General features: G+C 37.4%; 1 protein-coding gene across 2 annotated transcripts in view; it reads left to right on the forward strand.

Moving 5' to 3' along the window:
- VTA1 (vesicle trafficking 1) overlaps positions 1–24836 on the forward strand; it is a 123172-nt gene that overhangs the window by 82698 nt on the left and 15638 nt on the right. For both annotated transcript variants that reach the window (XM_072643472.1, XM_072643473.1), the window contains one exon: positions 17331–17411. In XM_072643472.1, coding sequence (XP_072499573.1) covers positions 17331–17411 — 81 coding nt within the window. The remainder of the gene's footprint in view (positions 1–17330; positions 17412–24836) is intronic.

The following is a 24836-nucleotide window of genomic DNA, read 5'->3' on the forward strand; positions in this document are numbered from 1 at the left end:
TATTTATAAATTAAATAATATTAATTGAGTCTTATAAAGAACAGGAGTTCACGTGTCCTAATTATAAAATACCCATAAATCACAAAAAAATTAAGAATTATTAGAGACATTGATAGACTAAAAAAAAACCAGTAAAAGTAAAATTAGTCTCAAGTACAGTTGCCCAGTATTAAATATAATTTAAATACTACTTGATTATATGAAGATCAGGAACCTCAGACAGGAAGTACAATTAGAGATAGAAGGGCAGGGGATGAACTCAGGTTTAAAACAGTTTTGTTTTTTGTTTTACCCCTTATATTTACCAAAGATTTGGGGAAAGTTATACCATTGCATTACTAAAGACTTGGTCACACAGTAGTTTCCTTCCTAATCTTTGTTCCCCTCCCCCCCTAAAAAAGCAGACATGTTTAATGATGTGATGACTGATAAAGTTTTCTTAGAATTTGGTAGTTGAAGAGAGAAGTAGGAGTCATTAGCAGCCATAGGTAGATCACACACAAAAGCACTACTTTCATGTTCTTGAACTCAGAAATTCCTTAATTTCATCACGATCTATTGGTATACCACCCCTTCCCTGTCCCTCTGCCTCACAACTCTTAAACTTTGTTATTTATTTTTACTGTGACCTCTAATCCCTTCACCCCTCATTCTCCCCCAAGTCATTACCCCTGCACCAGCTACACTCTCCTCCCTTCCTCATCTTGTTCCCTTGGTAGACCTGTTCAACTGTACATTGTTCTCCTCTCTAGAGTTCCTTGACCCTTTATCCTGTAACTAATCTTGCCCTAACAACCCCTAGTTTCGTATTATTCCCATTCTCTGCAGCCTGTACTCCTAGTCATATGCTGCTGAAATAAGCCAGAGAGAATCACAACACTGTACAAGTTTATGTTAAATAATCTCAACTGAGCCCACACTGTAGCAATGCATTTCTTGAGATGGGTGCAAGTGAGGAATTAGAGAAGACACAGAGTTTGCAAATGTAAGAGCATTCCACAGTAGCAGGAATATGTAGAAGAGGGTAGAGTTTGGGGAAAAATATAATAAATTCGCTGTAATTTATTGAGCTGGAGATGCCTACAGAAAATCATCTCTAGGCTATGCTCCTGGTGGTCTCATGGTTTTTCTCAACAATGCTCCAAAAACTCATTCATCTGAACTTAGGCTTCAGCCACATCCTATGGTTTTTCCTTCTGTTTGACAGGGTCTTCTCAAAACTTAGATTTTAAGAAAGAGACCCAAACTATCCATGTTTTCATTTCTCTCCAGATTGCACTAGTCCCTGGCAACTCCCCTCCTTCACCCATACGCCACTGATATTATTTCAGCTTTTAATTATATTCCCAGCTCAGAGCACCATTCCTGACACATAGTAAGAACTTATAATGCTTGTGTAAGACAGTGGAGTAGCTGGATGAAATATAGCGAATGCCATCCTCCATCTCTTTGATTTCCCCCTGCCCCTCAATAAAAGCTCCTTCAAAGAAATCTAGAAAATGCACCTAACTGAATCCTCTCTAAGAAATCCAAGAAAAAAATCACAGTGAGCCATCACCAGGGCAAAAGGAAATGCCAACCAGCAGCTGTGTTATCTACCACCCAATCCAGTGTCACAGATCTAAGGCAAATACTAGATAGTGTACTAAGAGAAGAACAAGTCCAGCAGCTGCAGCACAGACAGGCTCAGATCTCAGAAGCCAAGGACTATGGTCTTACCGTCTGTTCTAGCCAAGTGTGAAGCCTGCAGATGAGTAGCTGGGGCAAGAAACCAGGGCAAACCAAAGAGAAGCTTACAAATCTGTCCTCTGAACCAGCAGCAGTCTACTGTTGCTCAGACACAAACACAGGTCAGGAACTTTAGATCTCACAAAAGGAAAGCAGCAGTCAGACTTTGCTCACATCAGACCACATTGGAACTCTGAAAGCTCGCTTGTTCCCAGCCTGTGCTGTTCCTGACATCTAGGGATAATGTAATACTCAATATCTCAAGAAGGCAATGGCAGGACCAGCCCAGACATTACTTCACAGAGCCTGGCCCTAATTTGAGCATGGAGTCAGGAAGTATGCTGGAAGCATGAGCAACAAAGAAGAGAAAGAATCCCATCATAAAAACTGTTTTGGTAACAGAGACCTACTTTTTTTTCCTCCGAGGCAGTTGGAGTTCAGTGATTTGCCCAGGGTCACACAACTAGTAAGTGTCTGAGACTAGATTTGAACTCAGATCCTCCTGACTCCGAAGCCGGTGCTCCATCTACTGAGCCATCTACTTTCCCTTAGGGAAAAGACTTTCAAGACACAACCCAGGAGAAGAAAATGATGTCAAAATATTTATAGGCAAATCCTCAGGGAGAAACCTAGCTTAGATTCAAACTCAACTAGTTCCTAGAATAGAAAAAGTATGAGTTAAAAAAAAAAATATATATATATATATATGTATATATATATTTTAATAAATGAAGCGAGAGCTCTAGAGGAAAAAATTGAAAAGAATTAAGAGCTGTGGAAAAAAGCATTGGAAAAGGAATTAACATCTTGGCACAAAAGTTACAAAACCTTTCCCAGGCAACAAACTCCCTGCTAATAGAAGGCAGTGACTCTGAAAAAACAAGAAATACAGTTGAAAGATGGAAAAAAAAAAACAAAACAAAACAGAAAAGCATAAGGGATCTCATAGCAAAAACAGCTACCTAGAAAAACAGATTGAAGAGAAAGAAATTTAATAATCATTAAACTACCTGAACACTATGACCCCCCCCAAAAAAAAGGTTCAAAATCATATTTCAATTTATCATAAAAGAAAACTGCCCACATCTCTTAGAACCAGAGGTCAAAATGTATATCAAAAAAATCAAGTCTTCTGAAAGAAATCCCAAAATGAATATTCCCAGAATCATCATGACCAAAATCCAGAACTTTCCAGGCAAAGAAAAAAATTACTATAAGCAGGCAGAAGGAAAGATTTCAAGTACCAAGGAGCTACAATCAGAATCATACATGACTTAGAAGCCACCATCATCAAAGAACATAGAGTTTGGAGTGTGATTTTCCACAGGGTTAAAGCCGAGAATAACTTTACCAGCAAAATTAAGTATAATCTTTTAGTGGGGAAAAATCAATTTTTAATGAAATGGAGAAGTTGCAAGAATTTCAGATAAAAAGATCAGAGCTACACAGAAACTTTGAAATTCAAACATAGGAGTTAAGAGAAACGTAAAAAGCCTTTTTGGCATATCTAAGCTGCTTCTCTCACCCATCAGAAGTAATCTCTCTTATCAGATATTCTGCCTAACTAACATATGCCTAATTATTGTGCTGGTTTTTCTATTGATTTTTCATCTCAGAAGCTCACAGTTACTAGGTTTAACTAGAGAAAGCAAGAAGACTCCATTTGACTTTGGTCTGTAGAAAGCACAGAAGGGAATCAAAAACTGTGAGTGATCTGCAGTTACACAATGAGAGAAATGATTATTGATAATCAGTGATTTGGGGAGATCCAGAGTTTCCCCTTTTTCTAAAGACCTCATTTTGAAGCTCAACCTCTGAAGAACAGGAATGATGATAGTAGATATTAACATTCTCCTCAATCTAGGTATTGATACCCAACCCAACCTTACAGGAGATATAATCAAAGGTGAAATTTCCAGCCTGTTGTCTTCTCCTTGGGTGGGGGGCTTAGATTCTTTGACCAGATTTCCCAGATGAATTGGAAGTAAATGATGTAATCAAACTTACATCCCTAACTCCTCATTGGAATAGTTTCACCTCTCATTGTAATATTCTCTCATTAATTATTAACCAATTGGAGTTTATTGCTATTCTCAGGAGCACCCACTCTTCCAAGAACATATAAACTGTGAGCCCACTGCCATGGTTCGTTTTTGGCATTTGAGAATATCACTGACCCTTTTATTAATAAAATGCTAGCTAATAAAATTATTAATTACACAGAAATTATGTCTCTTGAGCTTTTTAAACTTCCAGCAACTAGGTGAAGAGAGATTTCTAAGACTAGCAGCGCCTTATCCTTCTCATCTTTAGCCTTACTTCAAATATGGTAGAACTCATTCCATACCTTGGGGCAGTCTCTCCTGTTCCAAGGGCAGTCTTTCCCTTGGTCAAGATCTAAAGACCTAGACATACAGGCCTGACAGTGGCCTAGTGGATCATGCTAAAGATATGGAGTCTCAAAAACCTAGGTTCAAATCCTTCCTCTGACATTTAGTGGCCATGTGGCACTAGGCAAGTTGTTTAATGTCTCAGCACTTTTTACTTTGTTCTTTTTTCCCTTTCCTCCCCATCCCCCCCTCCCCACCTCCCAAGAAGACTGTGCTTAAGGGCAGATATATTTACAGAGAGATATAAATATATACATACACATATATGCATATATAGACATACTTTCCCTAATAAATTCTACTCCTGATCTTTGTTTCTATGTTTGTGTATATCTCTTTATTCTCTATCCCTCCTGACTCCTCTACTTTACTTCTACTCACTGCCTCCTGTTACTTAACCTACCACCGCTATAAAGATCACTCCCTTATCCCATTAATTCCTATTAATCTAAATACCCTTCTATATCCCTCTTTAACCTATTCCCTCAGCCTCCCCTCTAGAAATTTCTCCTTGTCCTCTCCCTCCTCCCTATCCCCTTAGCAAATTTCTTAAAGTCTGACAATTCATTAAATGTCCTTTTTTTTTAAATTGAAGATTATGCTTAGCTTTGCTGTGTGCAGTATTTTCAACCAGAACTCCAGTTCTTTTGTTCTTTGATATATAATATTCCAAGACCTGTTAGATCTTGTGTGATTCTAATTTTGGCACTGTATTTAAATTGTTTTTTTCTTATTGCTAATAATATTTTATCCTTGAATTGGGGGTTTCAGAATTTGAGCATGATATTCTTATGAGTTTTTCCATAGGATCTCTTTCAGGTAGTGATTGGTGAATTTTTTTTTCTATTTCTACTTTCTCCTCTTGTTCTAATGTTTCAGAATGATTTTCTTTGATTATTTCTTTTATTATTGTGTCAAGCTTCCTTTTTTTATCATAGCTTTCAGGGAGTCCAACTATTCTCATATTTTCTCTGCTTGTTCTGTTCTCCAGATCAGTTGTTTACTTATGAGATGTTTCACATTCTCTTCTATTTTTTCATTCCTTTTTTATTATTATTTCTTGATCTCTTAAACTTTGCTGGCTTCCCCTTGCCCAATTCTGATTTTCAAGGAGTTGTCTTCTTCCATAAGATTCTGGATCTCCAGCAGAGCCTAGATGACTGAGTAAAATCTGGGACTTGCTAGAGCTCTCCCCCCAACCCAGCCAAATACCTATTTTAAAAAATGACTCTAAACAAATTCTGGAGCTGCAGAACCCACAGAATGATGGAGGGAATCAGCTCTCCAGCCCAAGACAGCCTGGAAGGTTGTCAGGAAGCATCTATTGCACTGGGCTAGGAGCAGAGCACAATCCAGTGTGGGCCATACTAGCACACATGGGACCTGAGCAGGCCTCAGGTAGACTGAACCTCTGATACCTGTGACAGTTTCCAGACTTCAGGACCCCAAAACACTGGGGACAAATTGGAAGGTCGATGGAAAAAAGCTATCAGACCTGTGTGAAAGAGGAGAGTAGTCTGGCCCCAGCCCCAGGGTGGCAGGGGCCAGAGGAGCCCATGGCAGGGGCAGTGGCAGTGACTGTTCAGGAGCTCTCGGCCCACAGATTAGGGGATGGGGTGAGAGGGTCCGGGGGGAATCAAGCTGCTGACAGTACACTCCCTGATCAGAAGGAGAGAGCTACCCTAATAAAGAGCTCAAAAGTCAAGTAATTAACTGGGAAAATGACCAAAAACAGGAAAAAAAATCAGACTATAGAATCTTATGTTGGTGACAAGGAAAATCAAAACATATATCCAGAAGGAGACCACACAGTCAAAGCTCCTATATCCAAAGCCTCCAAGGAAAGTATGAATTGGTCTCAGGCCATGGAAGAACTCAAAAAGAATTTTAAAAATCAGGGAAGAGTAGTAGGGGAAAATTGGGAAGAGAAATGAGAGTGATGCAAGAAAATCATGAAAACGGAGCCAACTGCTTGCTAAAAGAGACCCCAAAAAAATACTGAAGAACATAACACCTTAAAAAGTAGACTAACCCAAATGGCAAAAGAGATCCAAAAAGCCAATGAAGAGAAGAATGCCTTAAAAGGCAGATTTGGCCAGATGGAAAAGGAGGTCCAAAAGCTCACTGAAGAAAATAATTCCTTAAAGAATAGAATGGAGCAGATGGAAGCTTATGACTTTATGAAAAATCAAGAAATTATAAAATAAAACCAAAAGAATGAAAAAATCACAGACAATGTGAAATATCTCATTGGGAAAACAATTGACCAGGAAAATAGATCCAGGAGAGACAATTTAAAATTTATTGGACTACCTGAAAGTCATGATCAGAAAAAGAGCCTAGACATCATCTTTCATGAAATTTATCAAGGAAAACTGCCCTGTTATTCTACAACCTGAGGATAAAATAGATACTGAAAGAGATCCCAAAAGGAGAACTCCTAGGAATATTGTAGCCAAATCCCAGAGCTCCCAGGTCAAGGAGAAAATATTACAAGCAGCCAGAAAGAAACAATTCAAGTATTGTGGAAACACAGTCAGGATAACACAATATCTAGCAGCTTCTACGTTAAGAGAACAGATGGCCTTGGAATATGATATTCCAGATGTCAAAGCAGCTAGAATTAAAACCAAGAATCACCTACCCAGCAAAACTGAATATAACACTTCAGGGGGGAAAAAGTAGATATTCAATGAAATAGAGGACTTACAAGCATTCTTGAGGAAAAGACCAGAGCTGAATAGAAAATTTGACTTTCAAATACAAGAATCAAGAGAAACATAAAAAGGTAAACAGGAAAGAGAAATCATGAGAGACTTACTAAAGTTGAAATGTTTACATTCCTACATGGAAAGGTAATCTTTGTAACTCTTGAGACTTTTCTCAGTATTAGGGTAGTTGGAGAGATTATACACACATAGACAGAGGGTACAGGGTGAATTGACTATGAAGGGATGATGTCTAAAAATTAAGGGTTGAGCGAGGAATATATTGGGAGAAGAAAGGGGAAAATAGAATGGGGTAAATTATCTCACAAAAGAAGCAAGGAGAAGCTGTTCAATAGAGGGGAACAGGAGGAGGTAAGAGGGAAAGAGTGAACCTTACTCTCATCGTATTTGGCTTAAGAAGGGAATAACATGCGCACTTAATCTGGTATGAAAATCTTTCTTACACTACAGGAAAGTAGGAGGGGGGGATAAGCAGAGGGTGGGGTAATGATAGAAGGGAGGGCAAATGGGAGGAGGGGTAATTAGAAGTAAACACTCTTGAGCTGGAACAGGGTCAAAAGAGGGAATAGAATAAATGGGAGAGCCGGATAGGATGGAGGAAAACATCGTCTTTCACAGCATAACTGTTATGGAAATCTTTTGCAAGACTACACATGTATAATCTATATCAAATTGTTTGCCTTCTCAGTGGGGATGGGTGGGGAGGGAGGAAGGGAGAGAAGTTGGAACGGGAGGAAGGGAGAGAAGTTGGAACTCAGAGTTTTAAAAATGAATGTTAAAAACTGTTTTTACATGCAACTGGGAAATAAAACATACAAGCAATGGGATGTAGAAATCTATCTTGCCCTACAAGAAAATAGAGGGGAAGGGGATAAGAAAAGGCAGGGGTGTGATAGAAGGGAAGGCAGATTAGGAGAAGGGGTAATCAGAATGCATGCTTTCTTGGGGTGGACAGAAGGGAGAAAATTTGAAACTCAAAATCTTGTAGACATGAATGTTGAAAACTAAAAATAAATTCATTATTTTTTTCTTTTTTTTAATTTAATTTTATTTTATTTTTATAAATTTATTTATTTAACTTTTAACATTCATTTTCACAAAATTTTGGGTTACAAATTTTCTCCCCTTTTATCCCCTCCCCCCCAACACCAAGCATTCTAATTGCCCCTGTGACCAATCTGCTCTCTCTTCTATCATCCCTCTCTGCCCTTGTCTTCGTCTTCTCTTTTGTCCTGTAGGGCCAGATAGCTTTCTATACCCCTTTACCTGTATTTCTTATTTCCTAGTGGCAAGAACATTACAGTTGATCCTAACACTTTGAGTTCCAACTTCTTTACCTCCCTCCCTCTCCACCCCTTGCCTTTGGAAGGCAAGCAATTCAATATAGGCCAAATCTGTGTAGTTTTGCAAATGACTTCCATACTAGTTGTGTTGTATAGGACTAACTATATTTCCCTCCATCCTATCCTGTCCCCCATTACTTCTATTCTCTTTTGATCCTATCCCTCCCCATGAGTGTTGACCTTGAATTGCACTCTCCTCCCCATGCCCTCCCTTCTATCATCCCCCCCACTCTGCTTGTCCCCTTATCCCCCACTTTCCTGTATTGTGAGATAGGTTTTCCTACCAAAATGAGTGTGCATTTTATTCTTTCCTTTAGTGGAATGTGATGAGAGTAGACTTCATGTTTTTCTCTCACCTCCCCTCTTTATCCCTCCACTGATGAGTCTTTTGCTTGCCTCTTTTATGAGAGATAATTTGCCCCATTCACTTTCTCCCTTTCTCCTCCCAATATATTTCTCTCTCACTGCTTGATTTCATTTTTTTTTTAAGATATGATCCCATCCTCTTCAATTCACTCTGTGCACTCTGTCTCTCTGTATGTGAGCGTGTGTGCATGTGTGTGTGTGTAATCCCACCCAGTACCCAGATACTGAAATGTTTCAAGAGTTACAAATATTGTCTTTCCATGTAGGAATGTAAACAGTTCAACTTTAGTAAGTCCCTTGTGACTTCTCTTTGCTGTTCACCTTTTCATGGTTCTCTTCATTCTTGTGTTTGAAAGTCAAATTTTCTTTTCAGCTCTGGTCTTTTCATCAAGAATGCTTGAAAATCCTCTATTTCATTGAAAGACCATTTTTTCCCCTGAAGTATTATACTCAGTTTTGCTGGGTAGGTGATTCTTGGTTTTAGTCCTAGTTCCTTTGACTTCTGGAATATCCTATTCCATGCCCTTCGATCCCTTAATGTAGAGGCTGCTAGATCTTGTGTTATCCTGATTGTATTTCCACAGTACTTGAATTGATTGTTTCTAGCTGCTTGCAATATTTTCTCCTTGACCTGGGAACTCTGGAATTTGGCCACAATGTTCCTAGGAGTTTCTCTTTTTGGATCTCTTTCAGGCGGTGTTCTGTGGATTCCTTGAATATTTATTTTGCCCTCTGGTTCTAGAATCTCAGGGCAGTTTTCCTTGATAATTTCATGAAAGATGATGTCTAGGCTCTTCTTTTCATCATGGCTTTCAGGTAGGCCCATAATTTTTAAATGTCTCTCCTGGATCTATTTTCCAGGTCAGTTGTTTTCCCAATGAGATATTTCACATTATCTTCCATTTTTCCATTCTTTTGGGCTTGTATTGTGATATCTTGCTTTCTCACAAAGTCCTTAGCCTCCATCTGTGCCATTCTAATTTTGAAAGAACTATTTTCTTCAGTGAGCTTTCGAATCTCCTTTTCCATTTGGCTAATTCTGCTTTTGAAAGCATTCTTCTCCTCATTGGCTTTTTGAACCTCTTTTGCCAATTGAGTTAGGCTAGTTTTCAAGGTGCTATTTTCTTCAACATTTTTTTGGGTCTCCTTTAGCAGGGAGCTGATCTGCTGTTCATGCTTTGACTTCAAGTCTCTCATTTCTCTTCCCAGCTTTTCCGCTACCTCTCTAACTTGATTTTCAAAATGCTTTTTGAGCTCTTCCATGGCCTGAGCCCATTGGGTGGGCTGGGACACAGAAGCCTTGATTTCTGTGTCTTTACCTGATGGTAATCATTGTTCTTCCTCATCAGAAAGGAAGGGAGGAAATGCCTGTTCACCAAGAAAGTAACCTTCTATAGTCTTATTTCTTTTCCCTTTTCTGGGCATTTTCCCAGCCAGTGACTTGACCTCTGAATATTCTCCTCACACCCACCTCGCCTCCTGATCCTCCCAGCCAGCACTTGGGGTCTGAGATTCAAATGCTGCTTCCAGCCTTAGGGCTTTTGGCGGGGGCAGGGCTGCTATTCAGTATGAGATTATGTTCAGGTGCTGAGGTCAGGGCAGGGCTGCCCCTCAGGCTCAGTTCCCTCAGGGTGTTTATGCACAGATCTTCCACAATGGATTCAGGCTCCCTCCCGCTTGGGGAGCCCGGGTCTGCAGCCGCCTCTCAGCTTCTACCTCCCGGGGGGGGGGGGCCTGAATTATGGGGGCACCCCACTCCCCTCTTGACCCTCCAAAGACACTCTCTCACCGACCCCTGTCACCTGTGGGTGGAGGGACTTGTGCGGCCGCTGGAGATCCCGTCCCTGAAGCCCGCTCGGATCTTTTCCTCTCAGTGCCGCGACCGCGGCAGGGCTGCACTCAGCTCCCAGTCCCGGCGCCCAGTCCGCAGCGCGAAAGACCCCCCCGCGAGAGGTTTGCAGGTCTCTCCGGAACAGAAATCTCCCTCACTCCAATGTTCTGTGGCCTCTGGGTGCAGAATTTGCTGTGAGTTACTTCCCTGTAGCCATTCTATGGGTTGTGGGTTGGGAGCTATGTGTATGTGCGTCTTTCTACTCCGCCATCTTGGCTCCGCCCCCCAATAAATTCATTATTAAAAAATATTCTGGATCTCCTTTTCTAATTGGTTGACTTTCTTTTCCTAATCTTGTTTTTCTTGGAGTGTTTCTTTTTGTTTGTTTGTTTTAGTTTTTCCTCAATCTCTCTCGTTTGATTTTTAAAGTCTTAAGTTCTTTGATGAATTTGGGCAGGTGACCATTTGACATTACTCTTTGGGGTAGAAGAGGTATTCTTTACTTCACTGTCCTTCTCTGAAGATGAACCCTCGTCTTCTTTATTCCCATAGTAACTATAGTTGAATTCTTTCTCCTTTCCTGTGTATTTTTTTTTTTATTTGTAATAGCTTAGTTTTTGTAATCACCTCTAGTCCTGGGTTATGGGGGGAATGGTACCTCTGGCCTCAGATCCTCCTTCAGTTCTACCCTTTGGCCTGGAACCAGCCTCCTGTAAATGCCCACAGCCAGTGCTCCCTGCTTCTACACTCACCAGTCTTGCGCTGGTTCCTTCTTGCCCTAGGCTGTGGGCATAGCTAGAGTTCCTTGTCAGCAGAGGTTCTCTCATTCTTCCCCAGCTCAGATGCCCAACTCTCTTCACTGTCCTGGGGGTAAAAGTTACTGTGGCTCAGGCCAAGACAGCCTCCCAACCCAGCTAACCCTTGGACTTGCTGCTTGTTGTTTAAACAGTCCTAGCATCTAGTGGTATTTACTCTTCACAGGGACTAAACCTTGTCCTGGGATTTTTCTTCAGATTGTTCTGCCCCTACTCTTATTTATTTTTACTGCTCCATGTTTGCCTTGAGGCACTATTTTATCTCTTTTGTGGGGGGAAATCTTGAGAGCCTATAAATTACAGAGAAAGCACTAGTTATAGTAAAGTGGGAATTCATATGAACTCCCTATATCAATGAAATCACAGAGTGTGAGCATCTGGATTAGATGGGATAATATATTATAAGGTACTTGGCAGAATTTTCAAGACCTTTCTAGACTGGTAGAAAGTAAATTCCTTGGGTGCAGAAGTTGGTCTATTATTATCTTTGTGTCCCCAGAAATAACATAGCATCTGGCACACAGTAATTGATTAATAAATGTTTATTTGATGGATTAAATAGCCATAATAATAAATGCATGTTGACTTTTCTGAAAGGCATGGGACTGGAACTCAGGAGAGAAAGGATTAGAAATATAAATCTGGGAATCATCTATACAAAGATGATAATGAAATACACAGTAGCTTATGAGATTACCAAATGAAACAGTATAGAGCAAAAAAAAAGAAGAGAGCCTAAGATAGAGCCTCTTGCAGGACACCCATAGTTAACGATCATGATATAGATGAACAAAGAAAGGAAACTGAAGGTCAGCCAGACATACAAGGGAATTAGTACCTCAAAAACCCCAAAAGGTGAGAGTATCCAGAAGGAGAGGTGATCAACAATGTCAAATGCTCCAGAAGTCAAGAAGAATTAGAACTGAGAAAAGATCGTTCAGTTCAGCAATCAAGAAAGAGATCATGAAGAAAGCAGTTTCATTTGAATATGTGGGTTAAATTTTGAGTAACCTGAGAGAAGAAAAAGTTGCAAAAAAAAAATCTCAGAGTAGTATTGTTGGACACACTTAAAGTATGCCTTGGGTAGGGTTTTTATTGATTAGGTTTTTTCTTTTCCTTACTGTGATAACTTATCTTATAATTTACTCAAGAATAGGAGTTAGATATTCCCAGAAGTGTCAGTGCAGGTGTCTTAATCAAAATGCCTTTGTCTCAAAAAAATATATATAATACATACTAAAAACTGATCCTTAGGAATCATTTCATTTGAATACTTATAGGCAGTTTTCAGCAATGTAGACCTTTTCTTCTCCTCTTTGTATATTCAGCCATTCAAAAAAGAAAAGTTATGTATCTTTTTTTTAATTTTGAGAGAAAAGCAATGTTGCTTCAACCTTCTTTTTGAGAATTTAAGGACTAAACTTTGTTATAAATCTAAACCTAAAATTTTGAAAATATAGTTTTGCCCTGGAGTTTGTAATCTTAAATTCTATTCAGACTTTAATTCTGTCTTTTACCTTTCACCTTTTCATAGTTATATTTAAAGTAGTAAAGAACCATTGGTCATAATTGCTTGATATAAACGTGAAACTTTTTTAAATTTGTAAATGTAGCAGATGTTTCCCCTCTTTCTCATTTTAAGAATGATTTACTTTCTCTCATATAAAAGTTCAGGATGCACTTTTATCAAAGGGAAATCCTTAAGATATCTGAGAAGAATAGTAGGTACTAATATACAGTTTCTACTTCCACCACCAAAAGTTGGTGGCAGAGGGAGGTTAGAGGGAGGGGGACAAGGAGAAAAGATAGACTATTTAAACAAGTGAAGTGTTTTCCTTTAGTACTTAAAGCAGCAAATATACCAAATGTAGAGGATTTTTTTTCTCTTTTGAAACAAATTGTTTCTAGTTCTATAATTATTTATGAAAGAAAGCTTTAGTGATAAAATCCAAATGCAAGTAACAGCTTTTCTGTAATTAATGCTATCTTTTTAATACTGTTACTACCCTCTATAAATTAAAAACTAATATCAGCTTTGTTATTGTTGTCTTTATGAATCAACATACCATACCATATCATATTCAAAACCCCTCAACTTCTGACCCCACCTGAACAATCCAGACTTATTTCCTCTACTCTCTTCTTTTACTTCAGGACATCAACATAGGTGTCCTACTCTCTTTACTTTGCTTATATTGTTTCTCCCCATCCCCTTCCTCTACAACATACATGGAATATCCTCCCAAGGTTAACCAACTCTCCTATGAATCTGACTACTTGGATCCTCCTCATCTTTCAATACCTAACTCAAGTTCCATTGAATTTATGCAGCCTTCTTTTAACTACTTTAGTCCATATTGAAGCTTGCCTTTATTTTAACTCTTGTGCAAGGCATAAATGAATAGTTTGCTTTCTTGAAGTGAAGGGGGATATTTTGGGTCTCCATACTTTATTTAGGGAAGATCATATAGATATAGATACATATTGTCTGCTAAGTTCAGCTAAGTTTGGAGAAACCCATCACCAGGTTGGCCTTGGGTAATGAAGTTTTTGGACCCAGCAACTCTTGAAGACTGTCTGATAAAATATAAAGGAGACTGCAATCTTTATCAGTGGAGGTGGTTTACTTACTGATGGAATTATAAAACCTTTGAAATATTAAAGTACATTTGAAGAAAGAGGAATCCCTGCCATAGTGTGCTTTTCACAAACTAGAGAATAGTAGGAAGGAGAGTTTTCCTTGATTACCAAGATTATTTTCTTTTCATATATATATATATATATATATATATATATATATATATATATATATATCTTTTTATATATTTGTGTATCTCTTTGTGCCTTGCATGTAATACATGCTTACTAACAAATTTGAATAGTTGAATCTATGACATCCAAGGTATTTGCAAAGACATTATTTCCAAGGTTCAGTTGTATGACTGCAGATATTTTATAGGTAAGAAGGAATTAATTTTTTTAACCTTGTAGTCAGAAGTTTGTAAATGTATGTGATTATATTGCAATGTTCATGAGATTACAAACAATCCTCAACTTTTGGGGGCAGGGAGAAGTAACATTCCTGGAAAACAGTGCAAAAGTAAAGAAAAACAAATGTTGGTACATTGAACTTATAGAAAATAGGAGGTTAGGTTCCCATAATCACCAAAAACCTATAATCTTTCACTGGAGATTTCTGAAAATACATTTTCTGCATATAATTCTTTATTTAAAAAAACCTTAATTTTGTTGATATTCACTTTTCCTAACAAAGTAACCGTGAAATAACATACTGTTCAGTGTGGGGCTGGGGCTGCTATGTCAGAAGAACCTTACGGTTAAAAAAGAAAGAAAACGGGGAACCTGCTCTCCTCTCCCTTTTGGCTCTGTGGTTGAACTGATTGTTCCTCAGTGAAAAGCACGTGCCTCGGTATGAGTCCCCATTCAAGCCAGGAACTCCTGCCTGTGCTAGCTTGACCCAGCAGCCTTCTCTGCTAGGCCCTACCAGGACGCTTGGGAGCCCAGCAGTACAGGCTAGTAGGGGAGGCAGGACGCTCAAGATTAGGGGTGAACATCATCTCATTTACACACAAACTTAATCACTTTTCCATTTTTTTCAGTTTCCCCATTAGCACTTGAAAGGTTACTTTAGCACTTTCTGGAGTGGATTCACAAGTACTTATGAATACTTTCTTCCTTTTTGTAGATATAAACTTATGGTAATCGTGGCTCATTTTTTTCTCTACTATGCATAGGCACAAACATGCACAGTTCCCAACTCAAAAGTGAAAATGAGGTTAACTAATAAAGTGATGTGAATGTTTGAAGGCACAAAATTTAAATTCACAAATGTTAACGATTGACTGTATATCCATCATAACACCTCTTGCAATATGCCAACCGGTAGCTTGCCTTTTTCACATAGTCCAGAACCATAGGATCATAGATTTAAAGCCAGAAGGGATCTTAAGGAACATCTAATCCAATACTTTACAAATGAGGAAATTGAATCTAAGAGAGGGCCTAAGGTCACCCAGGTCATAACTGGTAGATTTGAGAGAGGCAAAGTCAATTTGAGTTAGGAGCGCCTGGGTTTAAATAAGGCTTACCTGGGATCAGTACGTGGGTTCCACCTTAGATACTACTAGCTGTTAGAACTTGTTCATAATTCTTAATATTTCTGGGATTCAGTTTCTTCATCCATAAAATGAGTAAGTTGAACTTGACCTCTAAAGTCTCTTCTAGCTCCAGATTTGTGACCCAGTGACTCAAATCCCAGATCCTCTGACTTCAAATCTAACACTTTTCAGAATGAATTGCTAAGTGACAACAAAGCATTCCCTTTATAATTATATATGTACGTGTATATATGCATGTGTATATACATACATACACATGTATATGTATATAAACACATATCTACATACACATACGTAATGTACATGTGTATGTCTCCATACCTGTTTGTGTTGATTTAAATAGAAGCTTTCCCTAAAGAATAGAACCTGACAGTCACCAAAGACCCTTAACTGCCCTGATTCTGTTTAAAAAACAATCAATAAACTTTTTGTATAAGTCAGCTTTCCATTACAGTTACATTATGATAGAGATTTCTTATCCTTCAGCTACGAAATGGCTTCAAGGGAAGTATTTTTTTGTCCATAAGAATCTTTAGGATCTTCCTTTCCTCTTCACTCATACTCCTCACACATACTCATCAAGTTCTGCAACTCTCTCTTCTCCTGTCTTTCTGAGTCTTGTTCCACATTTAACACCTAGAAAATAAGATGATTTCAAGGTCTCAGTATTGTCAACATCAAAATAAATCAAAGGAGTTTAGAACTTCCTATTTGAATTAGGACAGTTAATTTTATGAACTTTTTAGGAAAATATTAATGGGCGTAAGTGGTAATGAGGGATTTAGGTTAAATGTATATGTATCATTGTGTTTTGCAGTATTATTAAGTAATAGAGCAAACTCATGGTAAGGCTGTATGTAGAATGTTGTCCATAAAGAGTATACACAGATATCTACTTTACATGAACATCAGCTTCATGTTATTAAATAACATAATTTCTTGCTGACCTCACTTCTTGAACTTTAGAGTTTTAGGAATAGTATTCCACATTACATGTCATTAAAAATTGGATAAGTTTCATAGTATGTTTATATGCCAAGAACTTATAGCCATAATATACTCTGGAACCGTTTTTCTAGAATTTTAATAATCCTACCTGAGATTGTGACTCTAAAACTAATTTCTTGGAACATTTCTATATACAAACTGCCCAATTTGGCTTTTCTCCCTGATCTACTTTCTCAGTTCCTCTCTACCTTCACATTATTACCTCCTACCAACCACCTCTTGCCTCAAAATCCAGTCCTAAATTAGTATTTAATTCAGTAATGGCAGTTTGAGACAATTTGTATTTTGAAAGGATGTATAGTTTAGTCCACCTTAAAATTAGTAATAGTTTATACATTTATATAACTTTAAAGTCTACTCAGTATACATTATCTCATTTGATCACTTTCATTTTATTGGTTTTTGGGGAAAAGAGGCTCCTCTTCTTTTATTTTCAATGGAGCTTGAACCATATTTGCATAATTAGGGAAATGATTACCTTTCTTTTACTTTAATGTTTTTAATACCAATTAACCTTCCCATTAATCAAAATTGGCAATTACTAAGATGATGTGATATTTATAAGTTTCCTACTAGAAATAAAGAATGCAATAGTAGATCAAATAAATTAAAATAAATGTATTCACAAAATGCAAAGTGATAACAGTGTAGCCAAGAAATTAAAAGGGCTTTTTTTCTGTCTTCAGTTATTCCATCTATAGTTACAATTCAAAAGCAGTTTGAAATAACTACATATGTATGATGAAAAAAAATATGCAATCAGGAGCTTTCTACCAAAAAACACATATAAATTCCCAAAGTTTATTTTACCCCTTTACCATATATCTTCATCATCAAATACATCAAATCAGAATCCACTAAAGTCAGTGAGTATAGTTAGGTAACAAAGTAAAACTTCTATATGATTCCTTTCATGTTTTATGAGTTTATAATTAAGAGTTTGATACTTTTCATATCTATTTCTGCTTTATTGATTTTCAGGTGTAACAGGTAGTACCATCCAACCCACTACACAGAATATTCCTGCTGTTGATCCAGCCCTTTTCAGCACTATGTCCATAGGTAAGTCTGCATTTATTTGATTTGGGTATGTTTTATGAGGTTTTTATATTGTTTTACACCTTATTTTTAAAGATAATAATAAATTAAGAATTCCTCCATTATCCCCTGTTATAACCCATATGTGATTTATCTTTCTTTGTGACTTTTGTTCTTGTTGTGTTCTGTTGTTCCCCTCAAGATTCATCCAAAGTGCTAACGGCCTCATTCTAGGTCTTTTTTATATTTTGTAAATACCAATGATTACTTGATCTGCCCATTTGTTATCATCTCACTCTCATCACAGGAGATCCATCTTTTTTCTGATCATACATTTTCTCAGTCGGGGCAGCTAGGTGGTGAAGTGGATAGAGCACCAGTACAGGTCAGGAGGACCTGAGTTCAAATCTCACCTCAGACACTTGACACTTACTAGCTTTGTGACCTTGGGCAAGTCACTTAACCCCAATTGCCTCATCCTGGGTCATCTCCACTCATCCTGATGAATATATGGTCACTGGATTCAGATGGCTCTGGAGGAGAAAGTGAGGCTGGTGACCTGCACAGCCCTCCCTCACTCAAAACAAAGTCAAGTGCAAGTCATGTCATTATTTCTCTGATGGCATGGTCTTCAGCAGTGAAGGATGAACACACATTTTCTCAGTGATAGCCTTTGTGCCATTTTCTTACAGTTTTGATTTTTTAAAATGCATCATGTTTATATAGCTTTCCAATATACTTTGGTTCACCTGTAACTTTGATTCATTAGAGACTGTAGTATTCCAAAATTTGCAACTATTAAAAAAAATGCCATGAGAACATGTGTTTGAAAAAGATGGAAATTTGCACTTTGGATTTTTTGAAACACTCTACAGTTTTCAGATGTCATCCAGCTCACTCTCTTCCTTTTGTATAGATCTAGGCCCTCTTCACTGGCCAACCACTTTTACCTGTCATATTCTGTCCAATGGGCATTTAGTTTTTCCTATATGAACTATTAGGCTAATTTTTTTTAAAATGATTATGAGTCTCAGTGAAGGAGGCCTTGTAATATTTACAAAAGGCACAGTATCACCAATTCAGTAAACATTTATTAAGTGTCTACTGTGTACTAAACACTATGCTAAGTGCTGGGGATACAAGTAAGAAAGAAAAACAGTCCCTCCATTCATGGAGCTTACAGCGTCCAAAAGACTTCAGAAAAGGAGGAGGTAGAAAGAGAGTGTGATGCCAACAGAGTTGAATCCAAGGGGTGCAATTGGTGAGAAATGTCCAGACTGTTGGTCTTCTTTAAATAGAGGCTTTTTGCTTTGCCCTCCAGTCAAAGGGACAGAGACTACTGAGGAGATAGGAGTACCAAAGCAGATGTAATCTCTAGGATGATAGGTTTCCTGGCAACAAGCTTTTCTGGGAGCATGATGGTGTTAGTGTCAAATCCAAGGAATGCAGCTAGTTGAATTGTAATTGAAATTGAATTTATGGACCTAAATCCAGAAAAAACAATGTCATGTAAAAGTAGAAGAATTTAGAGGACACTGCCATCTAGAGAGAGTCATTTCCTCTATTCCACAAAACATCCTCCATGACCATAGCAAACACCTTTGGCTGTCATACATCTTGTTTCATACCTTACTTGATACTAGTGAAAGGAGAAGAATCAGGATGACCTTGGTAGAGAGGTCAGTGTGTGTTTAAGAAAAGAAGACTTAGGTGGTACATTGTGGCTGTCTTCAGATATTTTAAGACGTGCCATGTGGAAGAATTAACTTGCTCTATTTAGTCTCAGCAGCAGAGTAAAGAGCAGGAAGTTGCAGAGAAGCAACTAGTTAGGGAATTGCTTTATAATAAATAGAATATAGTAATAAAAGAGTAGAATGAACTTTGTCAGGTGATGATGAGTTTTTAGGGGAGAAAAAGTTTATTCATACCTTTTTGTTATAAAATCATGGCCATTTCCCCTTCTCCACTCTCAAGATCTCAACTCTTCCTTTTCCTCCCTCCTCTTTGCAGCCTTCTAATAGTTTCCCTTTGGAAGGTTTCCATTCAGAAGTGGATGTCAGGGATACTGCCATCTGTCTCTGAGATTCAGTAATATAATAAGTGGACAACAATAGAATAAAAAGTTGCTTTAATAGGAACTTTGTTTCACTGAGTCTTGTGATCAGACAGGGAAATGAAAACCCAGAGAAGGCTTGGTATCATGTGTTCTTCATTTATTTAGTGCCAATGGCAACTAGGCTAATATCTACTTAAGTTGATAAATGGCTAATTAATACTTAAGTTTAAGTAAGCTTTAGCAATTAAAGGAGTCATTAACACTTAAATACTTCATTTTTTTATGGAAAAAAACAATAGAACACTGGGCTATAACTTCCTGAGTTAACATGGAAATCAGTGATAAGTAGAGTTCCTTTCCTTTTGGTCTAAATCTCTAGATCATAATTTTATATAACATATATGTGTGTGCTATGTGTACATGTATTACATATGTGCATATATTTTATATATACATATTATATGTATGTTATGTGTGTATATATATGTAAATTATGTTATAGAAGTAATGCAAGTGAGCAGTGAAGATTGGAATAAATTGTAGGACAATTACAAATTTATGAAATAGATTGTGTCCCCAAAGTATTCCTGTAAGTTAGAAATGCCCAAATCATTTCCCTGTAGAAATATCATATGTTGTGTATAGGTTTCCAGTCTATCCTGTAAAACCTTACTTAACTCATTGACGCTCTGAGTTATAGTACTAATAGTATTATCTTGAGTTGTAGATCCTGAAAGCAGGAAATATTGAAGAGAAGTAGAGAGTTTCTTTCCTGTTCTTGGGCAAGACGTTCTTTTTTTAATAGATAACTGTCTTAGATGTCTTTCTGTGTCTTTTTCTGTACTTCTCAACCTTCTTTCTAGGTTCTTAATGCTTTAAGTCTAATGGGCCTATTCTAGCCCACAAAGTATTGAATGCTCCAGTTCTCTTAGTATAGTGTTAGTGTATAGTATAGTGTTAGCTGAACCAATTTTTAGTCTGCAGATTCTTCTAGAGCAAGTGTTCCTAATTACGTGTCTAGGCATAGATTTTAGGGGTCTGTGAACTTGGGTGGGGGTGTGTGGCATCTTTATTATAACCTGTAACTGAAATTAAGCATTTCCTTTAATTATGAATGTAGACAACAAGTCATTATCCTGCAAAGGGCTTCACCAAAGTGCCGAAAGTTGTCCATGATACAAAAAATTGTTATGAACTAGGTTGCTTACTCAGATGAATCTCAATTGGTGGAATCTCAGGAAATAAAACAAATGAAAAAATTCTTTAGATTCTATAGATTCTAATTCTCTAGGTTTTGTAAATCATCCAGATTTGTTTTTCATAATGTTGACAGTAAGAGTTCCAGAAACATATTTTATTTGTGTGTGTGTGTGCTAATTAATGCAGTGACTAATTTTCCTCATTCTATAGTTCTTATTTGCATAAAACAAGGTAATAATAGGGTATATGTAAATAACTTTAACTTTAATAGAAGTTTATATTCTCATTCAACCACACAGTATTTTAAAATATTGAAATCAAAATTGTGAAGTTATTAGTCAATAATCAGTAAGCATATATTAGTCCTTTACTATGTTGTGAGTACTATGCTGAGTGCTAGAGATACAAAGAAAACCAAAAGATAGTCCCTGCCCTTAAAGAGATCAGACAGAATCTGATGGGGAAGATGAAAAGGGGACTGGCGAAAAGCAGTACAGCTGGATAAGAAATGATGCATTGGCTGCCCTGAGGGTCCTTCTTAACTGGAGATTCTGAAAGGAAGGAACAAAGAAAGGAGTGAAAGGTACTGAGAAGGGGTGAGTTTCAGGGTTGATGTGATCTTGCAAAATGATGAGGTTCTGAGGAAGTCCAGGAATGTTATATATAGCACACATTATTATATAATCTAGATATAGAAATTAACTAAGAAGTTCTTTGTTTACATTTAATTACTTAATTGGATAATGACCTTGTCTGTTACTTGCATTTTTTTCCCATTCTCACAGGAAATAGAGTCAAATTGTCTAGTCAATTCAACCTATTTGGCAGAAATTGAAAACAGGGGAAACAACTTTTTCCTATTATGACTAAACTAGATTCACAAAATTAATTTAAAAGAATGAACTTTGGACATATTCATTTTTATTCGCAATTATTTTTTCCTCGAAAGTTTCAAAATTATGTAAAGATTATCAGTTGATTTTTTTCAAGTATACTTTCATTAGTATCAAAAAAATGCATTGTAAAAAACTTAGCAAAATATTGGTCATCACGTATTTAAACTATATGAAGTTTATTCATTTATTTTTGACACTGAGTCTCCATATCTAATCCAATCTAGAAATACATTGGCCACTCTGATTCCACTGATGATCATGGGAGCATGAGAGTTGCACCCTGGGCTTTTTTGCTCCTCCTTTGATAGCCTGGTGACCCTCACTCTCCAGGCTTGCCATATCATTGTTAGACTTATCGTAGTGGTACTGGATTTAATGAAAATACCCAGTTAACTTATTAGTACATTGCTGGTCAGAACTCCTGAGCTCAAGTCATCCAGCAGCCTCAATCTCCCCAGTAGCAGGAATTATAGGCACATCCATGTGCAATTTAAGTAATTTTCTTCACCTCTTAGGTGGAGCCTAAATTAAGAAGGAATCTTAGTGCTTCATTATGATCTCTTTAAAAAGTAACAAATAATAACTACTGTTGTTTTATTCTTACATTCTACTTAATGACATCCAAACCTGTTAATTGAAGAAAGTAAATTTCATTATTAGGTACACACACACACACACACACACACACACACACACACACACACACACACACACACACACACATTCTCATTATAAGTCTGGGAATTTATTCACTTGGCTCAGTGTGATGTCTGGACAGGTTTATTTAGAATTGCTTCTGTTACTTAATCCTCTTAGTGTATGCATTCTTTGCTCCTGATAAGAGATAAAGGACTCCAGGCAATGTAGATTCCTGATAGCAACCATAATCTTAGCTGATGCATGCTAGAGGCTTAGAGTTCCTGTGTGCTTATTCTAGCTTTCCCGGTTTTATCAGAATCTGAGGGGAAGGAAGCAAAAAAGTGAGAGTTGAGTGGCAATTGAATCTGAATGGGGTAGGGGAGGGAAAGAAAAAAGGAGAAAACTGGATATTGACAACTAGCCTCAGGTTGTACCAGAAAACATTTATTAATCAATCAGTAAACATTTAACAAGGACCTGTTATGTGGCAGGCACTATGCAAAAAAAGCACTGGGGTTACAAAAAGGAACAAAAGGTAGTTCTTACCCCCAAGGACCTTACAGTTTAATGGGGGAGACAACATGCAAACAAATATATACAAAGCAAACTATATACAGGATAAATTGGAAATAATTAACAGAGAGAAGCACAGGAATTAAGAGGGGTTAGGGAAAAAAGTATTATCTCTTCATTACATTGGTCTGTTGTTTAGGGACTTTTTGTTTCCATACTACTCTTAGTCCTAGTTCACTTGATCCCCTTCTAGTCATAAAAGTCATAAAATGTAAGAGTTGGAAAGGATCTCAGAAATCATAATGATGTGACTGCCCAAATTATGAACCTACTGAACAATATCCCAGTAATTCAATTACTATTCAGCTCCTTCTTGGAGATCTCCAATGATGGAAAACACTGCTCACCCTGCAAGAAACCAATTCCATTCTTAGATAGTAGTAATGTATATATTTGGGGCAGCTAGGTGGTATAATGGATAGAATGCCAGGCCTGGAGTCAGGAAGACCTGAGTTCAAACGTGACCTCAGACACTTACTAGCTGTGTGAGCCTGAGCAAGTCACTTATCCCTGTTTGTTTCAGTTTCCTCATCTCTAGAATAAACTGGAGAAAGAAATGGCAAGCCACTCCAGTATCTTTGCCAAACATACTTCAAATGGGGTCATGAAGAGTAGGGCATAATTGAAGCAACTGAACAATTGCAAACAGTTACTAAAAAGATTTTCATTACGTTGATTTAAAATATACATCCCTATGATTTCCACACATATATTAATTCTAGGTCTGCCCTTCAGAACAAGTCTTACTTGTGACACACTGTTAAATATTCAAAGATATCTAATATACTATCCCAGTAATTTACTCTAGACTTAACTATCCCCAGTTTATTCAACCAATCTTCATATGAAATGGTTTATAGACCCCTTATCACAGGTGTTCTCAAAGTATACTTTAATCCTACTTTAGACTACTGAGCCCCTTTCAGAGAATCCACAAAGTCAAAACTGTTTTCATAATAATACTAAAATGTCTTAATTTCTAATGTGATATATATTGTTATATATAACCCATATTGTTGTTCATCCTTCATTTTCAAAGAAGAGTGAAGACATCACAGTGTTGGGGTCAGGGTGTGGTGTGTTTGGCTCAGGCTGATCAGTTCAGTATGAGTTTGGAAGGTGCTACTACAGATCAGGCACAGGTGGTCTTTTAGGATATTTAGGATGGAGGTAGCTCTGGATTTTTGCAGTTCACCTTCCCTTTGTGCTTTTGAGATTTCTGCTTTGATCATGGAATATAATGCCTTCTTTGATAAGAGCAAATGTGCCCGTGCTGAGCAGTCCTATGCTAGCATTTTCCATATCTCACAGTCAGTGCTAAAGTTCTTCAGAGATACCTTGGGAGTGTCCTTATACCACACATACTGACCACCCTGCGAAAGCTTACCTTGTGCTAGTTCTCTGTAAAATAGTCTTTTGGGCAAGTGTGCATTTGGCATTAGGCTTATAAACAAAAACTCTTTGAGGGTCTTCAATACTTTTTAAGAGTATAAAGGGTTCCTGAGACCAAAAATCTTCAAACCATTGCCTTACCATTGACATTGCTATTGACATTCTCTAGATTGTCATTATTCTTTCTGTGATGTGACTGCTAAGACTAGCCTTGTTATTACAAATGCAGTCTAACCAAGGAAAAGTACAATGGAATTTTTATTTTTCTCACACTGGACATTAGACTTATATCATTGTACTCTATTAATCAAATAACCTTCTTCAGTTCCCACATCACACTATTAAACTAAGATTATACTGCATTAAAACCACTAGGTGTTTTGTCATTTAGGGGAATTTTTTTTTTTTTTAGAATCAAGTATGTGAAATAATTTTTAAAAAATTTGTTAAGGGCTTACTGTGTGTTAAACATTAGGGATATAAATTGAAAAGCAGTGACAATCCATGCTTTCAAGAGGCTCACATTCTAATAGTGAAGTTAAAACATAAGAAATTTTAGCTGCAAGGCAGATGGAAAGGTTCCATCATTCTTATAGTTCAGCAGTAAAGTAGAGGAATTCATCTTCTTTAATCAAATCTCCACTGATAGAATCATATACTTTCCTGATGTTCAACCATTTGACAAAGCTGAGG

The sequence above is a fragment of the Notamacropus eugenii genome, chromosome 2, assembly GCF_028372415.1.
Source record: "Notamacropus eugenii isolate mMacEug1 chromosome 2, mMacEug1.pri_v2, whole genome shotgun sequence".
Taxonomy (NCBI): domain Eukaryota; kingdom Metazoa; phylum Chordata; class Mammalia; order Diprotodontia; family Macropodidae; genus Notamacropus; species Notamacropus eugenii.